Source organism: Mus musculus, chromosome 8 (genome assembly GCF_000001635.26).
Source record: "Mus musculus strain C57BL/6J chromosome 8, GRCm38.p6 C57BL/6J".
Classification (NCBI taxonomy): domain Eukaryota; kingdom Metazoa; phylum Chordata; class Mammalia; order Rodentia; family Muridae; genus Mus; species Mus musculus.
Genome location: NC_000074.6, coordinates 22,576,602 through 22,593,813, shown reverse-complemented (window position 1 = coordinate 22,593,813; position 17,212 = coordinate 22,576,602). Strand labels below are relative to the sequence as shown.

At 40.9% G+C, this 17,212-nt stretch overlaps 1 protein-coding gene across 2 annotated transcripts; it reads left to right on the top strand.

Moving 5' to 3' along the window:
* Vdac3 (voltage-dependent anion channel 3) lies at positions 1-16,739 on the top strand. 2 transcript variants are annotated; one of them, NM_001198998.1, is made up of 10 exons: positions 1-130; positions 5,020-5,088; positions 6,212-6,261; positions 8,125-8,127; positions 10,078-10,230; positions 11,679-11,731; positions 13,247-13,474; positions 14,672-14,822; positions 15,714-15,771; positions 16,212-16,739. In NM_001198998.1, the coding sequence occupies exons 2-10, from the start codon at positions 5,022-5,024 to the stop codon at positions 16,301-16,303; spliced, it is 855 nt and encodes a 284-aa protein (NP_001185927.1). In that variant the 5' UTR covers positions 1-130; positions 5,020-5,021; the 3' UTR covers positions 16,304-16,739. The 2 variants fall into 2 exon arrangements, with proteins under 2 accessions (NP_001185927.1, NP_035826.1); NM_011696.2 differs by lacking the exon at positions 8,125-8,127.
* Positions 16,740-17,212: the final 473 nt, after the last annotated feature.

Below are 17,212 nucleotides of genomic sequence, written 5' to 3'. Positions count from 1 at the left end.
GGGGACGACGGGCGCGCAGGCGCACAGGCGCGGCGGGGGAGCGAGGTCGCGCAGGCGCAGACGGCGTTGGTTCGAGAAGACCTTCAGCGTTGCCTTGGTGGAGCGGGACGGGCCCACCCTCGGGTTGTAGGTGAGGCGACCGCTGCCGCGGGCCGGGTGGGCGGATGGCCGGCGGGCCTGAGGAGCCGGCCGAGGCCACGGAGGAGGAGCTGAGGGGCGCCGACCTAGGGCGAGGCGAGGCAGGGGAGACTCCGCTGCCCGGACCCTGTTGGTCGCCTGAGGGCGGGAGTCGCCGCCCTGGGCCGGCCGCGACCTTCCGCCGCACCCGGCGTGCGCACTGGCGGTCTGCCCGGGGCCAGGCTGGAAGGCGGGCGGTTTCTAGAGAGGACGAGTCCCGGAACCCCAAACCTACACCCGACCCTGTCCTCACCCCGCTGTCTGGTGTGTCCAGCACTTGTCAGGCGTGTCTTGCACTCCCGACGGCCGAAGGGTGGATGCTCTTCATGCATCTTAAAAAGCAGAAACAAGGAACAAAAGAGAAGCTGTCTCCTCTAGTTAGTGCCTTTTGTCGTCCTCTCAGGCTCTAATGCAGCCTCAGGGCATGGTGCATAGCTGTCTTGTAGCGCTAAGATGATTGTGAGGTTGTAGCTTGACTCTCGAGTAACATGGAGTCCGGGTTTTCTCGATTTTTTTGCTTGATCATACCAGCAGTGCATTTCCCATTAGAATCATGGGTCCGAGTAAGGGACAGTTTGGGCATGAACGACTTCAGTTATCCACTTGACTTTTGCAAAGTGATGATTTTTGAGAAACAGTGGATCAAAAACGCTAAACGCAGCTTGTAAATAGCACTTAGACATTTCGACCACCTTGGTTTATTTTCTCCCTGATCAGTATGAAAACCTAAAACTGTATAAACGTTTCTGTCTGAATACGTAAGACCTGTGTTTCCTCCCTCCTAGAATGATGGCAAAAGATTTACATTACTACCGGGACTGTAAAATTACCCTGCTAGTGGACTCCAAACTCTGTAACATAGAGCAGAATTTTATTATAGATTGATGTAGAACATCAATACCACTCATTTGCCTTGACTCCTTAACTTTTCCTTTTGATTGATGCCTTGGATAAAACCCGTGGCATCAATTATAGATCCTCTTCTATGTAAGATAAGTGCTTTACCCATACGCCATCCCCATTTCTCTATAAATTTTGGGTGTGTGTGTGAACTTGTTTATGTGGTGTATGTACACGTTTGTGTGCACATCCGTATGCATGTGGAGTCCAGTGGTTGATGTTGGGTATAGGTCTCCTCACTGAACTGAGAAGTCTTCCTGTCTCCGCACTTTCCCTACCCCAGTGCTGTGTGGGTCCTCATATGCAGTTCCTCATGCTTGTGTGACAGACACTTTGCCAATTGAGCCATCTCCTTTGCCCCGACTTTATATATGTTTTTTTTGTATGCTCTTTCCTCTTAACTTTATATCATAGTGTGTGCATGTGACAGGTACAAATTTTCAATGACTTTCCAGTTAGGACATAAGTCTTGCTGAATATGGTGGCACACAGCTATAATCCTAGCTCCCCGGAAGCTAAGGACTATCATATGTTGAGAGAGGTCAACCTTGCTACACAGTAAGTTTGAGGTGAGCCTGGGCTATAAACCAAGGCCCTGTTTATTTATAGGCAAAAGCCTAGCAGGAATTGGATTAAGAGTTGGACTGACTGAGTATAAATATACAGGGTAGTTATTTAAATGATTTGCAAAGTGTCCATAGTTCAGGCATAGTGATCGTAACTGGAAGATGTGTTCAACCTGTTGATCTGACACAACTTCATCTACAAAGTTCATGGTCAACAACTTTGTCATCTATTAAGGTCACGCAGTCAGGCTTTTTTTTTTAATTTTTATTTTTATTCAGAGTCTCATTATGTAGCACCTCTAGCTTGCTTCAGATGTACAAATTGTGTCTGCCTCTGCCTCTGAGTGCTGGGGTTGAAGTCACGTTTCCCCATATCCACCCTGTGTTTTGTTTGTCTTTATTCATGTATATATTTCATGTGTGTTGCACACTTGCGCTTGTGCACGCTTTTGCTTCTTCTGCCCCTGTGTGCCGGTCAGAGGATGACTTAGGGGAGTTGGTTCAACCAACCATGTGTTCTGGCATCAGAATCAGGTTGTTAGGTTTGGTGATTTGTACCTCGTTGAGCTATCTTAGCCCCAAATTAGAGAGTTAGTTTGATGTGTTTAGATGCCTGCATGCCACTGGCTGTGTCAGAGGACAACTTGTGGGAGTTGGTTCTCTCCTTCCACCCAGTGTGTCTGAGGGACAGAACTCAGGTCCTGAGTCTTGGCAGTTAGTGCCTTAATTCCACCTCACTAGCCTCAAATCTCCTGTTTACTTTTTTGTAGATAGAGTCACATTCATAGGTATCCTTGGCTGCATGTGGCCCCCAGGTGGGAGTGCCTGGAAGCTGACTGGTACTTTGGAATTTTCTGGTGTCATAAAATCCCACTAATGGAATTATTTGAGGTAGTTGAGTGATTGCTTAGACTTGGCTTTTGAGTCTTTAACAGGAAGACAATAGAAATTGCTGCAGGGATCTGTGTTCACCGAGAATTCAGCATACTGGCTTTCTACAGAAATTGGGTAAATAATGAGTAGGAAAGATAGAAAGCACCTTGGTTTTCAAAGGTTTTAATTTCAAAGTTCACACCTATTTTTGGTAAGCAGGTTATTGCAGATAGATTCTATTCCATTTCTGGCTAGTAGTAAAAGTATAACATGGGAAGAAAAGAAAAGAAAACATGGGAAGAAAAGAAAGATTATTCTTGAATAGTATATTTCATTTAGTAGGTTTTAAAAATCTTTATTTATTATATTGTGTGTTTGTATGTATGTCAGCTGTGTGCAGATCCTTGCTGAGTGTGTCAAATCCCCTAGAGTTGGAGTTACAGGTGGTTATGGGCTGCCTGACACGTGCTCTTAATTGCTCAGCCACCACTTCAGCTTTCGTAGGTTGTTTGTTTCTTCATTTGTGTTTTGAGATAGGATCTTGGAACCCAGACTGATCATGGATTTGATATCCTTCTACTGTAGTCTGTTGAGACACCTGGTTCAGTCTCTTGAAGCCTTTTATTTTATTTTAAATTTTGAGACAGGGTCTGGCTAAGTTGTTCTGATTGGTCTGGAACTCTCTATGTAGACAAGGCTGGCCTCACGCTGCCCTTCTCTGCCTCCTGAGTGCTGAGAGTAAAGGCATGTACCACCACCACACCCAGCTTCAAAGCTCTTACATTTTATTTCTTTTTAATTTTTTGTAATTTTGTGTGTATGGGCGTTATGCCCAAATGCATGTCTATGTGCCATGTGTGTGGTGCCTATAGAGACCAGAAAAGGTCATTATAGCGCTTGGAACTAGAGTTAAAGATGATGTGAGAGGCCATGTTGACACCCTTTGGAAGTGTAAGATCCCTGAAACTGGGGAGACCTCCGCTCAATTCCCAGGATGAGCTGGCCGGCACCCCAATAACTCAAGAGAAAACCACACCTGTTGCAAAACTGCAAGAGGCTTTATTGTCAGCTAGCTGAACTCCTTTCGCCGTGCAGGACAGGGGAGTTTGACCCCGAGCGGTAACTCTAGGGGGATTTTAAAGGAAAAAGTGAGGAATTGAGAGGAGTTGGGAAGAGTTGGCTACAGCTCTTTTTTGGTGGGTGTCCTTGGTAAAATTACAAGGCATGAGGAGTGGGGAGTGAGTTCTAGCTCTTCTTTGTAAAGTTTATCTCCGTGTCCTTGGCACAGGAAGCCAGACAAGCGCCTGGTTAGGTCTTTTTACAATTATCACATCTCTGGTTGTAAGGTATAGAAACAAAAAGGCTTTTTGCTGGCTATAGAGAACAAAGAGCTTCTTTCTGGCTGTATTTTTAGAGATCAGGGAAAACAAGCTTGGGGGAACGTTTAGGGGCTTTACCTTTCAGGGAGAAACGCTTTAAGTCGGGGTCTCACAGAAGAACAGCCAGCGCTCTTCACTATTGAACTCTCTCCAGTCCCAGTGAAGCTTTTCTGGTGTGGCTGTGGTATGGGGATTGAGCCTGGGGCCTCTGTGTGCTAGGCAAAGGTTCTACTACTACCAGTGTTCTCAGTTCTCTTTAATCTGTTATTCTTGCCTTTGGATCAGTCTCATTAAGTTGCCCAGGCATGGGCTCATTCTGAGGTCCTCTTGCATCAGCCTCTTTAGCTAGGATTGCAGGCTTGAACCATCAGGTCTTATTTTAGGGACTGAATTTCAGAGTAGCAAAATATTAAAGCCCTGAAGGCCTTTAACCCTCCCTCCTCCCAGTCCCCACAACCTCCCTTTTGGAGAGTTTCCCTAAGTTGCCTAGACTGGCCTTGAGTTTGTTACGTTGTGCTTCAGTAGCTGTGCAGAGATTATAGGCACACACCGGGGTACTTTTTTCCTGTGGGGTGTGGTATTGGGATTGAAGCTAGATTCTCACACCTCAACCCTGAGGACTTAATTGCATGTTTTCACAGTTCCATAAAATGTTTCTTTTGTGGTCCAGGGAATAGCTCAGTTGCTAAAGTACACAATCCGAGGATCTGAGTTTGACCTTCAAAACCCATTTGAAAAGGCCAAGCATAGTAGTGTGAACGGGAATCCCATACCTTGGAGCTCTCGGACCCTGTTTCAAAAAAATGTAAAGGGCACCCGAGGAATAAGACACATGCATGTGTGCCTGCACAAGTGTGTACCTGTCACACACACACAGTGAAAAAGAAAACTCAGTGTAACAAAACCTGTGAGATGCTTGCCTTTGAAGTGCAATAAAAATGATAAACTCTGGATCTCAAGAGTAAACTCTTATTTTCTAGTTTTAGGACAACTCCATCTTTGAATTTTGATTGCATTAAGGTATAGTGTTAGCGGTGCAAAGGAAAAAAAAAATCTCGGGATGAAAGAGTGGAAGAGTTAGGAGTGAACATGCTAAATGGTTAATCTTTGTTTTCATTTTCAAGCTATGTGTAACACACCAACTTATTGCGACCTAGGAAAGGCTGCCAAGGATGTCTTTAACAAAGGGTATGGTAAGTACACAATGGTAAATTTTATGTCCAGTCAGGGTTTGTGGTGAATTCTGAGGATTCAGCTGCATGCTTTTACAGATCCTTAAAATGTTTGCTTTGTAGGCTGGGGAATAGCTCAGTTGGTGAAATGTGCAAGATATGTTCTGTTAGTAAAGTAAGGGAAAGTGACCATTAATGTACATCACAGGCATTAAGGGCTGTTACTAGCCTCTTACCTCTCATTCCTTAGGCTCCTTTGCAACATTAAGAGAGCAGTTGTTATACATAACACACATATATAGGCATATCTAATATATGTAATATGAAGTAGCATCCACATATAATATTTATGCCTCATTTTACTAGTTCTGGTTATGATTAAAGTGCTTATCCCCTCTCTGTATAATGTTTTGTTTTTTGTTTTTTGTTTTTCTTTATTTTTTCTTGAGACAGGGTCTCACTATGTAGCCCTGGCTGACCTGAACTTGCTCTGTAGACCAGGCTGGCCTGTAATACACAGAGATCCACTTGCCTCTGCCTTCTGAGTACTGGGATTAAAGGTGTGTGATACCATTCCCAGCCTGTACAATGCTTTTTAATATACTGATTTTTAATGACAGTAGAAATGTCATCTTTTTATTTCTTTGGTAACAATATGTTATCTTTATTACAATTAGAAAATGTTCTAGGTTTTAAAATATTAAATTTTTGATTTTTCTGTGCTGTATACTTTTTTCTTACTACTAATGTTCATTATATTTTTACCTTGTATACACATATACATACACAAATGTACATATACACGTGCAAGTACATATATATATATATATATATATATATATATATATATATATATACACACACACAACACATAGATATGCGAGTCATTTTAGATTTTAGAATAGTGCATTTTTTTTCTTTCTGTCTTTTTTTACACTTTAGAGGTGTGAGTTTATTCATTTTTAGGGCATTTAGCATTAAACTTTTGTCATAATTCAATTTCTTTTCAACTTCTTGTCTGATGAGAATACCATGTGTTTTCCATATGGGATGTGTAATGTATTACTTGCATAGTTTTTAAGTTGAAAAAACTGGAGCAAAAGTTACATTTTGTACATATTACTTTGTTTTTGAATGTTTCTAGGGTTTGGCATGGTCAAGATAGATCTGAAAACCAAGTCTTGTAGTGGAGTGGTGAGTACCTAATATATTTCTAATGGTTAAGGCATGTTAACTTACGGGACGTGGTTTAAAATAATTGTCTCCTGTTGTATAAACCAGCATGCTCTTGACACCGCTGCCTGCCCTATAGCAGTGCCCTTCTCGGGCTCACTGGGCTGTAAAGCCAGGAGACGGTTAGGCTGAATTTGGCAGCTGGATTCCTTGTCTTCATAAGAGTACCAGGCATCTCACTGTTAGATGATACAGGATGTATATTTTTGACTCCTGTCACATATATATAAACTTTCATGAATGTGTATGAGTACTGAAACCTTTACTTTCATTATAATGGTCTATACAAGTTTTATAAAAATAAATTAATTTTAATATCTTTTTCACTATTGATTTATACAAAATATAGAAATATAATTTATATATGTATATATACACACATATATACAAGATTATTTTATATTTCTAAAAGTGAACTAATTTATTTATGTGTATGGGCATTTTGCCTAGATGTATGTCTGAACCTGGTGTGTGTGTGCTTGGTGCCCAAGAAAACCAAAAAAGGCTGTCAGACCACTTGGAACTGGAGTTTCAGTTGTGAGTCACCTTGTGATTGCTGGGAATCAAACCCTAGTCCTTCAGAAGACCTTGTTTTTATGTGGGTTTTTTGTTGCTTTTTAAGAAGATGATGATGATGATTGGAGACAGGGTTTCTCTATGTATCCCTGGCTGTCCTGGAATTTGCTCTGTAGACCAGTCTGGCCTTGAACTCACAGAGATCTGCCTCTGCCTCTTGAGTGCTGGGATTAAATGTTTACACTACCACCAAGCTCAGTTTTATGCTTTTTAACTGATTCTCTTCCAATCTTTTTTACTGGAAGTTAAGATGTTGACATATTTTTCTTTTTTTTTTTTTTTTTTTTTTTTTAAAGATAATTTATTAATATGTAAGTACACTGTAGCTGTCTTCAGACACTCCAGAAGAGGAAATCAGATCTTGTTGTGGATGGTTGTGAGCCACCATGTGGTTGCTGGGATTTGAACTCTGGACCTTTGGAAGAGCAGTCGGGTGCTCTTACCCACTGAGCCATCTCACCAGCCCCGACATATTTTTCAAAGCATCATTAGGCAGACATTCAGTAAACCTCAGCAAGTAGATTAACTTTGTCTTCTGGTTCCGTATTGACCCTAGGGCCTTATGCATGCAGGGCAGGCACTCCACCAGTGAACTGCACCCTAGCCCCCAGCCCTATTTTTCCTTTTTAATCTGACACAAGGTCTTACTAAGGTGCCAGTGTTTTCTTTGAACCTACCCTGTATCCCAGATAGGCTTGAACCTGCTATGCTCCTGCCTCAGCCCTCTAAGTAATTGGATGATAGGCCTGTGTCACTAGGCCTAATAGGCTAACTTCTTCCTCTTCCTCCTTCTTTTCCCCGTTTTTTTTTTTTTTTTTTTTTTTTTTTTTTTTTTTTTTGGTGCTGGCTACCCAGGGCCTTGTGCATGCTAGACAAGCCCTTCAGCACTGACTCTCACACAGGGAAACTTTTAATTTACTGTAGTCTCTGATTTACAGGCCACATCTTTATTCAGACCCATATAGTTTTATTTGTGAATATAGTATTTAATTAGAAGATAAAAGGTGTGTGCGTTTTGTGTGATACTTTGCATTTTACTCTGCACAGCTGTGGTTTGTCTCTTTGTCTATCAGAAGTGAATTTATGTGTGTGGCCTGCCGTTCCAAGGAGGCTAACGTATATATGGTTCTGTTGAAATAGGAAAACTGTACACATTTTAGAATTTTCACAAGTTACAGTAGTGTTGGAAAAGTCAACTGTACCTTTCTCTCTTCCTTTCATGCTGCTGTGGTGCCGGTGTGCATTCAGATGGTGAGGAAAAAGCCTGCCTGTGTGCTTGTTCCGGGGCTGCTTTTGTCTCTATTAACCTAGGATTAACTTTGTCTTTTGTTGTACATTTTTTATGTTTTACAGTGATCTTTGTCTGTGTTGCTTACAAACATTAAACACATAGCTGAAGATGCCATTTTCATGTTGTAAATGTATTTTATACTTACTTTACTTAATTGTCAAATTAGACCCAAACTGAGGCAATGTCTGCACTTCAGCTTAGAACAGTGGTAGCCTTCTCTTTGAATTTGTGTGTCTGGTGCTTTAGATTCTTGATAAGAGCGTCCGACTTTAAAGAGACAGAGGAAAGACATAGAATAACACCAAAGTAGTTACATTTACTGTATTTGCCATTATTGGAAAGCAAATATAAAAACTATAATATTAGACAATTAGACTTATTATTAAAAGCAAACAGTTTTCACATTAAGGAATTGACCTGAGCCATTAAACGTGGCTTATGCTGTATCGTTTTTCTTAATGCCTTGCCCTAAGTGGACAGCATGGTTTTTATTTTGGAAGCTTTTTGTGTAGTGTTACAGGTCGTACATAGTCTGCCACAGTTTCATCTGTGCAGAACTAGGTTAGGGCTAAAGGGAGGATTCCTGTTGCCCTCAGTGAAACAGAGCTGCTTAGGAAGGGTACCCTTCCATCGCTGCTGGCCAGATTTCAGAAATGCTCCTTGAAAACAGGGTCAGGCAGACATTTCCTTCTGGGCAGTCACAGATTGTCAGTGACAGGTATTGACTGTTTGTGTCCCCTAGAAAGAAGGTCTTTTCCCAACTGCTAATTGTCACATGATGGAAGGGACACTGAAGTTGGGAGGAAGCTACACTTACAGCATTCAGAGCGGTTATCTGATACTTTAGAGGGTAGGCCTGATGGAGGAGGAGGAAAAAGGCAATTAAAAATTCTGTTTTATTGTGAAAATAGGTGTCGTTTGAAAATGTTTATGGTGAAAGTTTTACAGATAGTTTTGTGGTTGAAGCATTCATGCTTGACAACACTCTAAATATACTTGAGTGCTATGTCAGTATGTAATTGAAAAGGATCGCGTTTATGTTGAGTGTATATTTTCACAGTGTTTTTTCTTTTCTAGTTCTGGGATGGAACCCAGGTCCTTGAGCACACTAGGCTAGCACTTTACCATTAAGCTACTTCACATGCCCATAAAAATACATTTTTAAAAACAGCATTTGGGGCTGGAGAGATGGCTCAGCAGTTGAAAGCATTTGCTGTACTCACAGAGGACCCAGGTTTGGTTCCTAGCACCACATACAGTTTACACCTGCCTGGGTCCAATTCACTTTCTGGTCTTGATGGGCACCAGGCATACACATAGTATACATACATATATACAGACATTCATATAGACACATAAAATAAAACTAAATCAATCATAACTAAAGCAATAGACTGATGATATAGCTCGGTGATAGAGCTGTGGGCAGGACCTTAGGTTCCATCCCTAGCACACCCCACCTCTACCCCTCAGGCCATCCCACCTCACCTCCACCCCACCCCCACACTCCTACCCCTGGTTACAGAGTACTACACTGTTGACTATGAAAAGAATGTTGAAGCTAGTGTTTAGGTTTTTAATCACTTCTAAATGTACTGTTTGACAAGTATTTTAGAGACTTGATAGTCATCGTAGGCCATGAAAGTGAGACTCTCAAGATTCAGTATTTTTACCTTTTTAATAAAGGCATTTATTTCCATGAGATATTTTTCTCTTAAAGTTAAAAATTTAATATGCTTATTAAAAAAAGAATATGTGGAATAATAAATATCAATAAGAAGGGAAGAGTAATGGAATATTCTAAACCTGGTTAGAGACAGAAAGGAAGCAGAAGGTATGTTGTTGAAGGATAGAGTTGGTTTCTGTTTGGTGAAGTCATTTTAAAATAATTTTTTTTTCTTGTTTATCAGGAATTTTCTACTTCAGGTCATGCTTATACTGATACAGGGAAAGCATCAGGCAACCTAGAGACCAAATATAAGGTCTGCAACTATGGGCTCACCTTCACCCAAAAGTGGAATACAGACAATACTCTTGGGACAGAAATCTCTTGGGAGAATAAGGTAAGAAAAAGCACTAGAGGTTATTTGTAGGTTTAGTAGTTCATTGATATCACATAATGTCATTATAAAAATAATAACTAGGGCAGGAGAGACGCTGAGTGGTTAAGAGCAAGTCCTACTCTTCCAGAGGACTTGAGTTCAGTTCTTAGCGCCTTGCTTGTCAGGTGGTTCACAACCACCCATAACTCTAGCTCCAGCTCACGAGTACCTGCACCCACACGTATGTACTTCTGTACAAGTACACACGAATATACGTGAGTAAACATAATAAAAATAATCCTTAAAAAATTGAACAAACACAAAATGTAATCTGAGTGGGAATTTAAATGTCTTGTACCGTATTTTCTTTCTGTAGCCTGTTTATTTACTTTCTTGGTGTGTCTTAACTTTTCTAGGAAACCACACTATCTTTGTTCTGATTAGTTAATTGTATTACACAGTTAACATCCCCTCCTGAGTGGAGCGGACTCTGTAATTTAGACTACTTTTGCAATCTTTGCAAAGTTAGCTTTACAGAGACGCTCCTGCTTGTTGAATGTTTGGAGGACGCGTTTTCTCAGACACTGTGTTCGGGGTTCTGTATTTTCCTTGGAGAATGGATCTCTTGTAGTCCAGGCAAGCCTCACACTTTCTTTGAAGTTGACCTTGAACTCCTGATTTTCCTGCCTGTACCTCCAGTGTGGGGATTACAAGAGCGAGCCACCATGCCTAGCTGAGTGTTGAAGGTGTATCTATATTAGCACACAGGGAGGGGTACAGCTAAAGCAGGTGGCTTTGTTAATGTCAGGTTATCTTACAGTCATTTCAAGAGAACAACATGGTTATTTTGTTACATTGGAACAATTAATTTTCATCAGTAACTTTGATTATTGTATTAGGATTTAGCTTCTTACATTTTAATGTTTTTAAAGTTTTGAGATGGGGTCCTCATTATGTCACCCAGGCTGGCTGCAAACTTCTGGGCTTAAGGTTTTCTGTCGCAGCCTCCTGAGTATCTTGGACTCTAGGGACATGCCACCATAACCAGCTTAATTTATGTTTTGATGGGAGAACCATGAGGAGGGCTGGGTTTGAGGGGAGGGGACTTAAGGGGATAAAGAAAGGTGGGAGGTAAGAGCCGGGGGTGGTGGTGTGCGCCTCTAATCCCAGCACTGGGGTGGGGTGTGCAGTGTGGGGGCAGGTGCATCTGAGTTCAAGGCTAACCTGATTTACAGAGGGAGTTCCAGGACAGCCAGGGCTACACAGAGAAACCTTGTCTTGGAAAAAAAGAAACAAAGAAAAGATGGGGGAAGTAATTTATTATATAATTTACTATTTGGCTTTCTTTAATGACTTTATTATTAAAGAGAAAGTGGGAAGAAACCTTAGCATTGGTTTTGTTTTGTTTTGTTTTGTTTGAGTTAAAGAATTGAAAATTAATTGTTAATTGACAAATTTTTGTTTTACAGTTGGCTGAAGGGTTGAAACTGACTCTTGATACCATATTTGTACCAAACACAGGGTAATTATCCAAACCCATTTTTTTTTTCTTTTTTCTGTAGGGGTAGGGAGAAATTGGGAGGTGGTTTTAGCAATGCTAGAATACTTGTGTGTCTTTAAAGGAAGATTTCCTCAAGGCAGCATAACATTTACAGTTAAAAAAGAAAAAAGAAAAGAAAGAAAGAAGACAGGCAGGTCTATGTGGGTTAGGAATTAGAAGGCCTGAGACCCGAGTCATCTGTATTCTGAAGGCTGCCGCGTCTGGCAAGAGTGTATCTAAGATGTAAGGACCAGGATGAGTGCTGTGCTGCCATCTTCGTTTCTGAGCCTTGGACGTCCTCCAGGCTTAGTCTGTTTGCCATTATTTTATTTCTTATCTGCTTATCCTGGCTTTCTGCTGTCTGAAGGCAGAGATGCTAGATAAATGCAAAGAGAAATTTGTTTTTAGACGGAACAATGGGTCTGTTCTTCCTGTCACATGCCTTAATTATTTTTAGAATAATCTTTTAAAAGACTTGTAAGGCAAAACTAATTCTGATTCAACTATTATTTTGGCTGGGTGTGTTGGTGCATGCCTTTAATCCCAGCATTACAGAGACAGGCAGGCAGATCTCTATAGTTCCAGGCTAGCCAGGGCTACACAGCGAGAACTTGTCTAGAACAAGCAACAAAAAAGTGTATTTCTACTAATAGGTTAGTTATGTATTTTGATATTACATTTTAGCACTTGAAGATAATTTATTTCTCATGTGTCTTTCTCTTTATTTTCAGATTATTAATTTGGCACTTAAATATCTTTTTTTTTTTTGGTTTTTCGAGACAGGGTTTCTCTGTATAGTCTTGGCTGTCCTGGAACTCACTTTGTAGACCAGGCTGGCCTCAAACTCAGAAATCCGCCTGCCTCTGCCTCACAAGTGCTGGGATTAAAGGTGTGCGCCACCACTACCTGGCTAAATATCTTACTACTTATGGACTTTGGATTTTTTTAACAAAAATGTTTATATCTGTGGCAGAATGTGTAGTATTTGAATATGTGTATATACTGTGTAATTAAATATATCTGTCTCCTCAAACATCATCTTTTTGAGTTGAAAGCAACTTTAAAATCCTTGTATTGTTTTGAAATATATAGTACTTTATGTGTAATGACCCTACTGTGCAACAGAACATCAAAGCACTTCCCTATCTAACAGCTAATCATAAAACGCTTTGTTAGTTTATATAATGACATATACATTTATTTGTGTGTGTGTGGGTTTGTTTGTTTTTTGAGCAGTTTTTTTTGTGTAGCCCTGGTCTCTTCTGGAACTCACAGAGATCCACCTGACTCTACCTCCTGGGGTTAAAGTGCTGGGATTAAAGGAGAGTATCCCAGTCCACACTGACACACACTTGCATCCTAAGAGTTGTATTTGTAGAGCTAAGTCATTTGTAGCATTTGTACCATATAGTCATCTATCTCTGGGGAGGGTCTGACTTTACACCTCAGAGTAGAAATGTGGACTCATGGTTTTCATCATGTTATTTGTTTTTACAGAAAGAAGAGTGGGAAATTAAAGGCCTCCTATAGACGGGATTGTTTTAGTCTCGGCAGTAATGTTGATATAGATTTTTCTGGACCGACCATCTATGGCTGGGCTGTGTTGGCCTTTGAAGGTTGGCTTGCTGGCTATCAGATGAGTTTTGACACAGCCAAATCCAAACTGTCTCAGAATAATTTCGCTCTTGGTTACAAGGCTGCAGACTTCCAGCTGCATACTCACGTGTGAGTGTTCATTGCGTCTTTAGTGCCAGTGCAATTCCTCTGAATGGTGAAAGGATGGTAATACTGCTTGGTAGGTGCCAGTCCTGCTGCACGGTCTCACCGTCAGCAGTGCATTGTCAGGAAGCTCACACACAAGCCTGTCAGGCTGTGCTGCTGTGTTTCTGCTGTCAGCTCTCAGCGCAAACTCAAGCCTATTTTAGCATCTGTGAAACCACTGAGTGCAGACAGCCCAGAGCACATATACACCTCACTGTTACTTTCGACTTATTTTGACTATAACTGGAAGCAGATGTTTGGCACACTAAGAACAATCACCAGATAATGTGAACGAACTGGAACTACTCTGGTAATTGTGTATGGAGATTTTCATATATCTTTGGTTGGAGCCTAGTTACTACCTCTGTTACATCCAGAAATAATAGGTATCAAAGTAATCCTGGCTTTCCGTGTTGGCTGAATCAGCCTCAACTTGTACTTACAATATAGTTAGGTTTTGGTGTTTTAAGACGGATCTCATGTAGATCAGGCTAGCCTCAAACTCATATAGCAAGCTTGACTGACCTTGAACTCCTGATCCTCTTGGCTATACTTCCCAGTGCTGAGGTTATAGGCAGGAGTGAGCTGTGTGTTTCTGAGGCATTGCTCTAATACCTCAATACTCTTAATATAGAAAGTGGTCTTCAAACATTGTTGTTAGAAAACCATGGTATGCTTCAAAGAGCCATGGGTTTATAAGTGGAGCAGTGCATCCTGGGTATTGATTGTAAAGTGTTTTCTCACTCTGTGGGTGTATAGTAAGTAAAGCTAGTCTTGTTTTATTCCTCTATTTTTATCTTTCTAAAGTGTTTATGGGCCTAGATCCTATGAAAGAGAGACTTAAAGGTTATAATTTCTAAATTACATGAAAGATAATTACCTATAGATTACATTATTTATCTGAGGTGTCTGCCTTTGAGCAGAGTTGAATTGTATCTTAAAAATTTTATATTATGCTGAAGAGCCAAGTAAATCAATCAGGAGCTACTATGCTTTAACTAGGCTCTTACATATTTTGTAGGTTGGCTTTATGTCTTGTTTAATAGTCATTTGTACTAGAAATTTGCTAGACTCCATAGTTGCCATATAGAATTTGTTTCCATGTATTAGCAGTAAGTGATTCCATCTTCCTTCCTTCCTTCCTTTCTACCATGAGAACAGGAATGATGGCACTGAGTTTGGAGGCTCAATCTACCAGAAAGTTAACGAGAGGATTGAAACGTCAATAAACCTGGCATGGACAGCTGGCAGCAACAACACTCGTTTTGGCATCGCTGCTAAATATAAGCTGGATTGTAGAACTTCTCTATCTGTAAGAATGTGCTGTCAGATTGGATCCTAGTTGTAAATGAGTGCTGGAATACTGTTACAGTGTTCATGTTCTTTAATAACTTCGTGATTTCACTCATGTAGTGAGAGGGTCATTCTGGCTAAGGCAGGAAATTTGGGTTCTAGTCCTAATTTCTCAGCTGTTGTGTGGCCTTGACCTCAGTATGTCCTTATGTGTAAATTCATGGGAGTAGATTACTATTTTTACTAATCATAGTTATTTAAGTTAGCACTAACAGAAATGTAGCTCTTAGGTGTAATGTTTTACATGTATTATCTCATGCAATTCCTGTAACTGGAGTGTGGTGAAAAGCAATATCCTTACCCCTGTTCTACAGTCAGCCTGGAAACTAGGTGAGGTCATAGGAAGCAGCAGGGTCAAAGTAAGAGTCCGGATCGGGCTTAGGATACCTGTCCATGTTGTCATAAACTTTAACTGCTTCATCATTGTTGGGGGTGGTAATTTGGCGTCATAAGGAATTTATTATAGGCCAGGCATGGTGCTGCATGCCTTCAATCCCAGCGCTTGGGAGGCAGAGACCACAGCCCTCTGTGATTTCTGTGGTGGGTTCCAGGATAGTCAGGGCTGTGAAGGGAGGCTCTGTCTTGAAACAATATTCAGTACCTAGGGATGTTTGCTAACAGTGTGCTTGAAAAATCTGTTCAAGAACTTGACAGCATACATTTTCATTACCCACAATTCCCATCAGTCCTCTCAACTAGTTAGAAGATTTATCTTTTTACAGTGTTAATACTTTTAAATTTGCCCAGTACTTTTAACTTTAGAAACCGTGTGCATGAAGTAGTTTTTGCTCTGAGCTGGCATGTTGTGAAGTTGTTTTCTAACTGCTGCTTCTTCATCTCTTAATCTTAGGCCAAAGTAAACAATGCCAGTTTAATTGGACTGGGTTATACGCAGACCCTCCGACCAGGTACGTAAAGGGAATTAATTAGTGGAGGGTCAGGACAGAAAGTTACAAAGAGATAATGAGAATAATCTTTGCAACCTCTAAAGTAATCATCATGGGTTGACTGACGCCATTGTGTAACGACTAGCTATTCGACAAAGTAGAACGGAGCAGGTGCTCTTGTTCTAAGTTTCTAACTGATTTCTAGCTATACATTTCTAACTAGTTTAAAACTATGATTAATCACTAGCTTTTGAATTTGGCTTATCCCTCATTATTCTTCATTTTGAATTCCAAATAGTTTTTCCTTCTCATGTATCAGTCAGCCTAGACAACTGTGCCAGTGCAATGTAGCTTACGCCTACCTATACTCCATGCTATTCACTTAGATCAGTTATTTCTAGAAAATTTAGGTCTGAGTATGATACTGGCTACAAGTAATTACGGTGTTTTCTTCTCCTTAGGAGTCAAACTGACCCTGTCAGCTTTAATAGATGGAAAGAACTTCAATGCAGGAGGCCACAAGGTTGGATTGGGATTTGAACTGGAGGCTTAGTGTGGTTTTGAGTAGAGTATCACTTGTCCCTGGAAATGAAGAGAAATGAACCCACTATGTTTTGGCCTTAAAATTCTGTGAAATTTCAAAAGTGTGAACTTTTTATTCTTCCAAAGAATTGTAATTCTTCCCACACTGAAGTCTAGAGATTACAGATCTATCCAATGGGAGGTCCTGGAAGGCATGCCTGGAAATTGTCATGTTTGTGCCACATTTCAGTTGAGTTCTGCAGAGTTAATTTAAATATGTTCCTCAGCAACAACGTAGTGTCATGTTAAAGGAGCGACCTGCCTCCCCGGTCTGTACACCGTGTCCTGCATGTCCCAGTCCACTTTTCCATGGCCTTTTGTTATATCAGTCTCTGCTCTAGTGAGAGCTTTGGTTTTGCATCAGAGTAAAATAAACCCATCACATTTGGAACACAATTGTTCATCTGACTTCTTAGTAGTGGTTGGTTTGCTTGTGAACGTGGAGTCATTTCTAAAGTGGTGTGACTAAAATACATGTGCTTTCTCCCCTCCCTTCGACTTCTGCTTCTCACTCCATCCTAGAAGGGTGAGGCAGTGGTGGTGGTCTGCTGTGGAGGAACTAGCTTCTTGTTGGATCATGTTGCATGTCTTGAAGCTGCTCAGTGCATTGTTGGGGAAGAGACAGGCAGAGGGAGAGATGGATGGAGGCTGCGGTGGGAAGGGGGTGTCTCTGACTCTTCCAGGGCTTCGAAAATGTTTGGGATTTTTGTTTATTGAGCACTAGGTGTGATAATACAGCTGAAGATGGAGTTAGGGTTTAGAAAAGATATGGGTAGACTTAAGTCTATCATGGTTGTAAACTAGTTAGAAGTAATGTATGCCTGTTATAACAGTTGGAGACAGCTTAGAATTAGAAACTCTTGTTCTTTACAACCCTTCC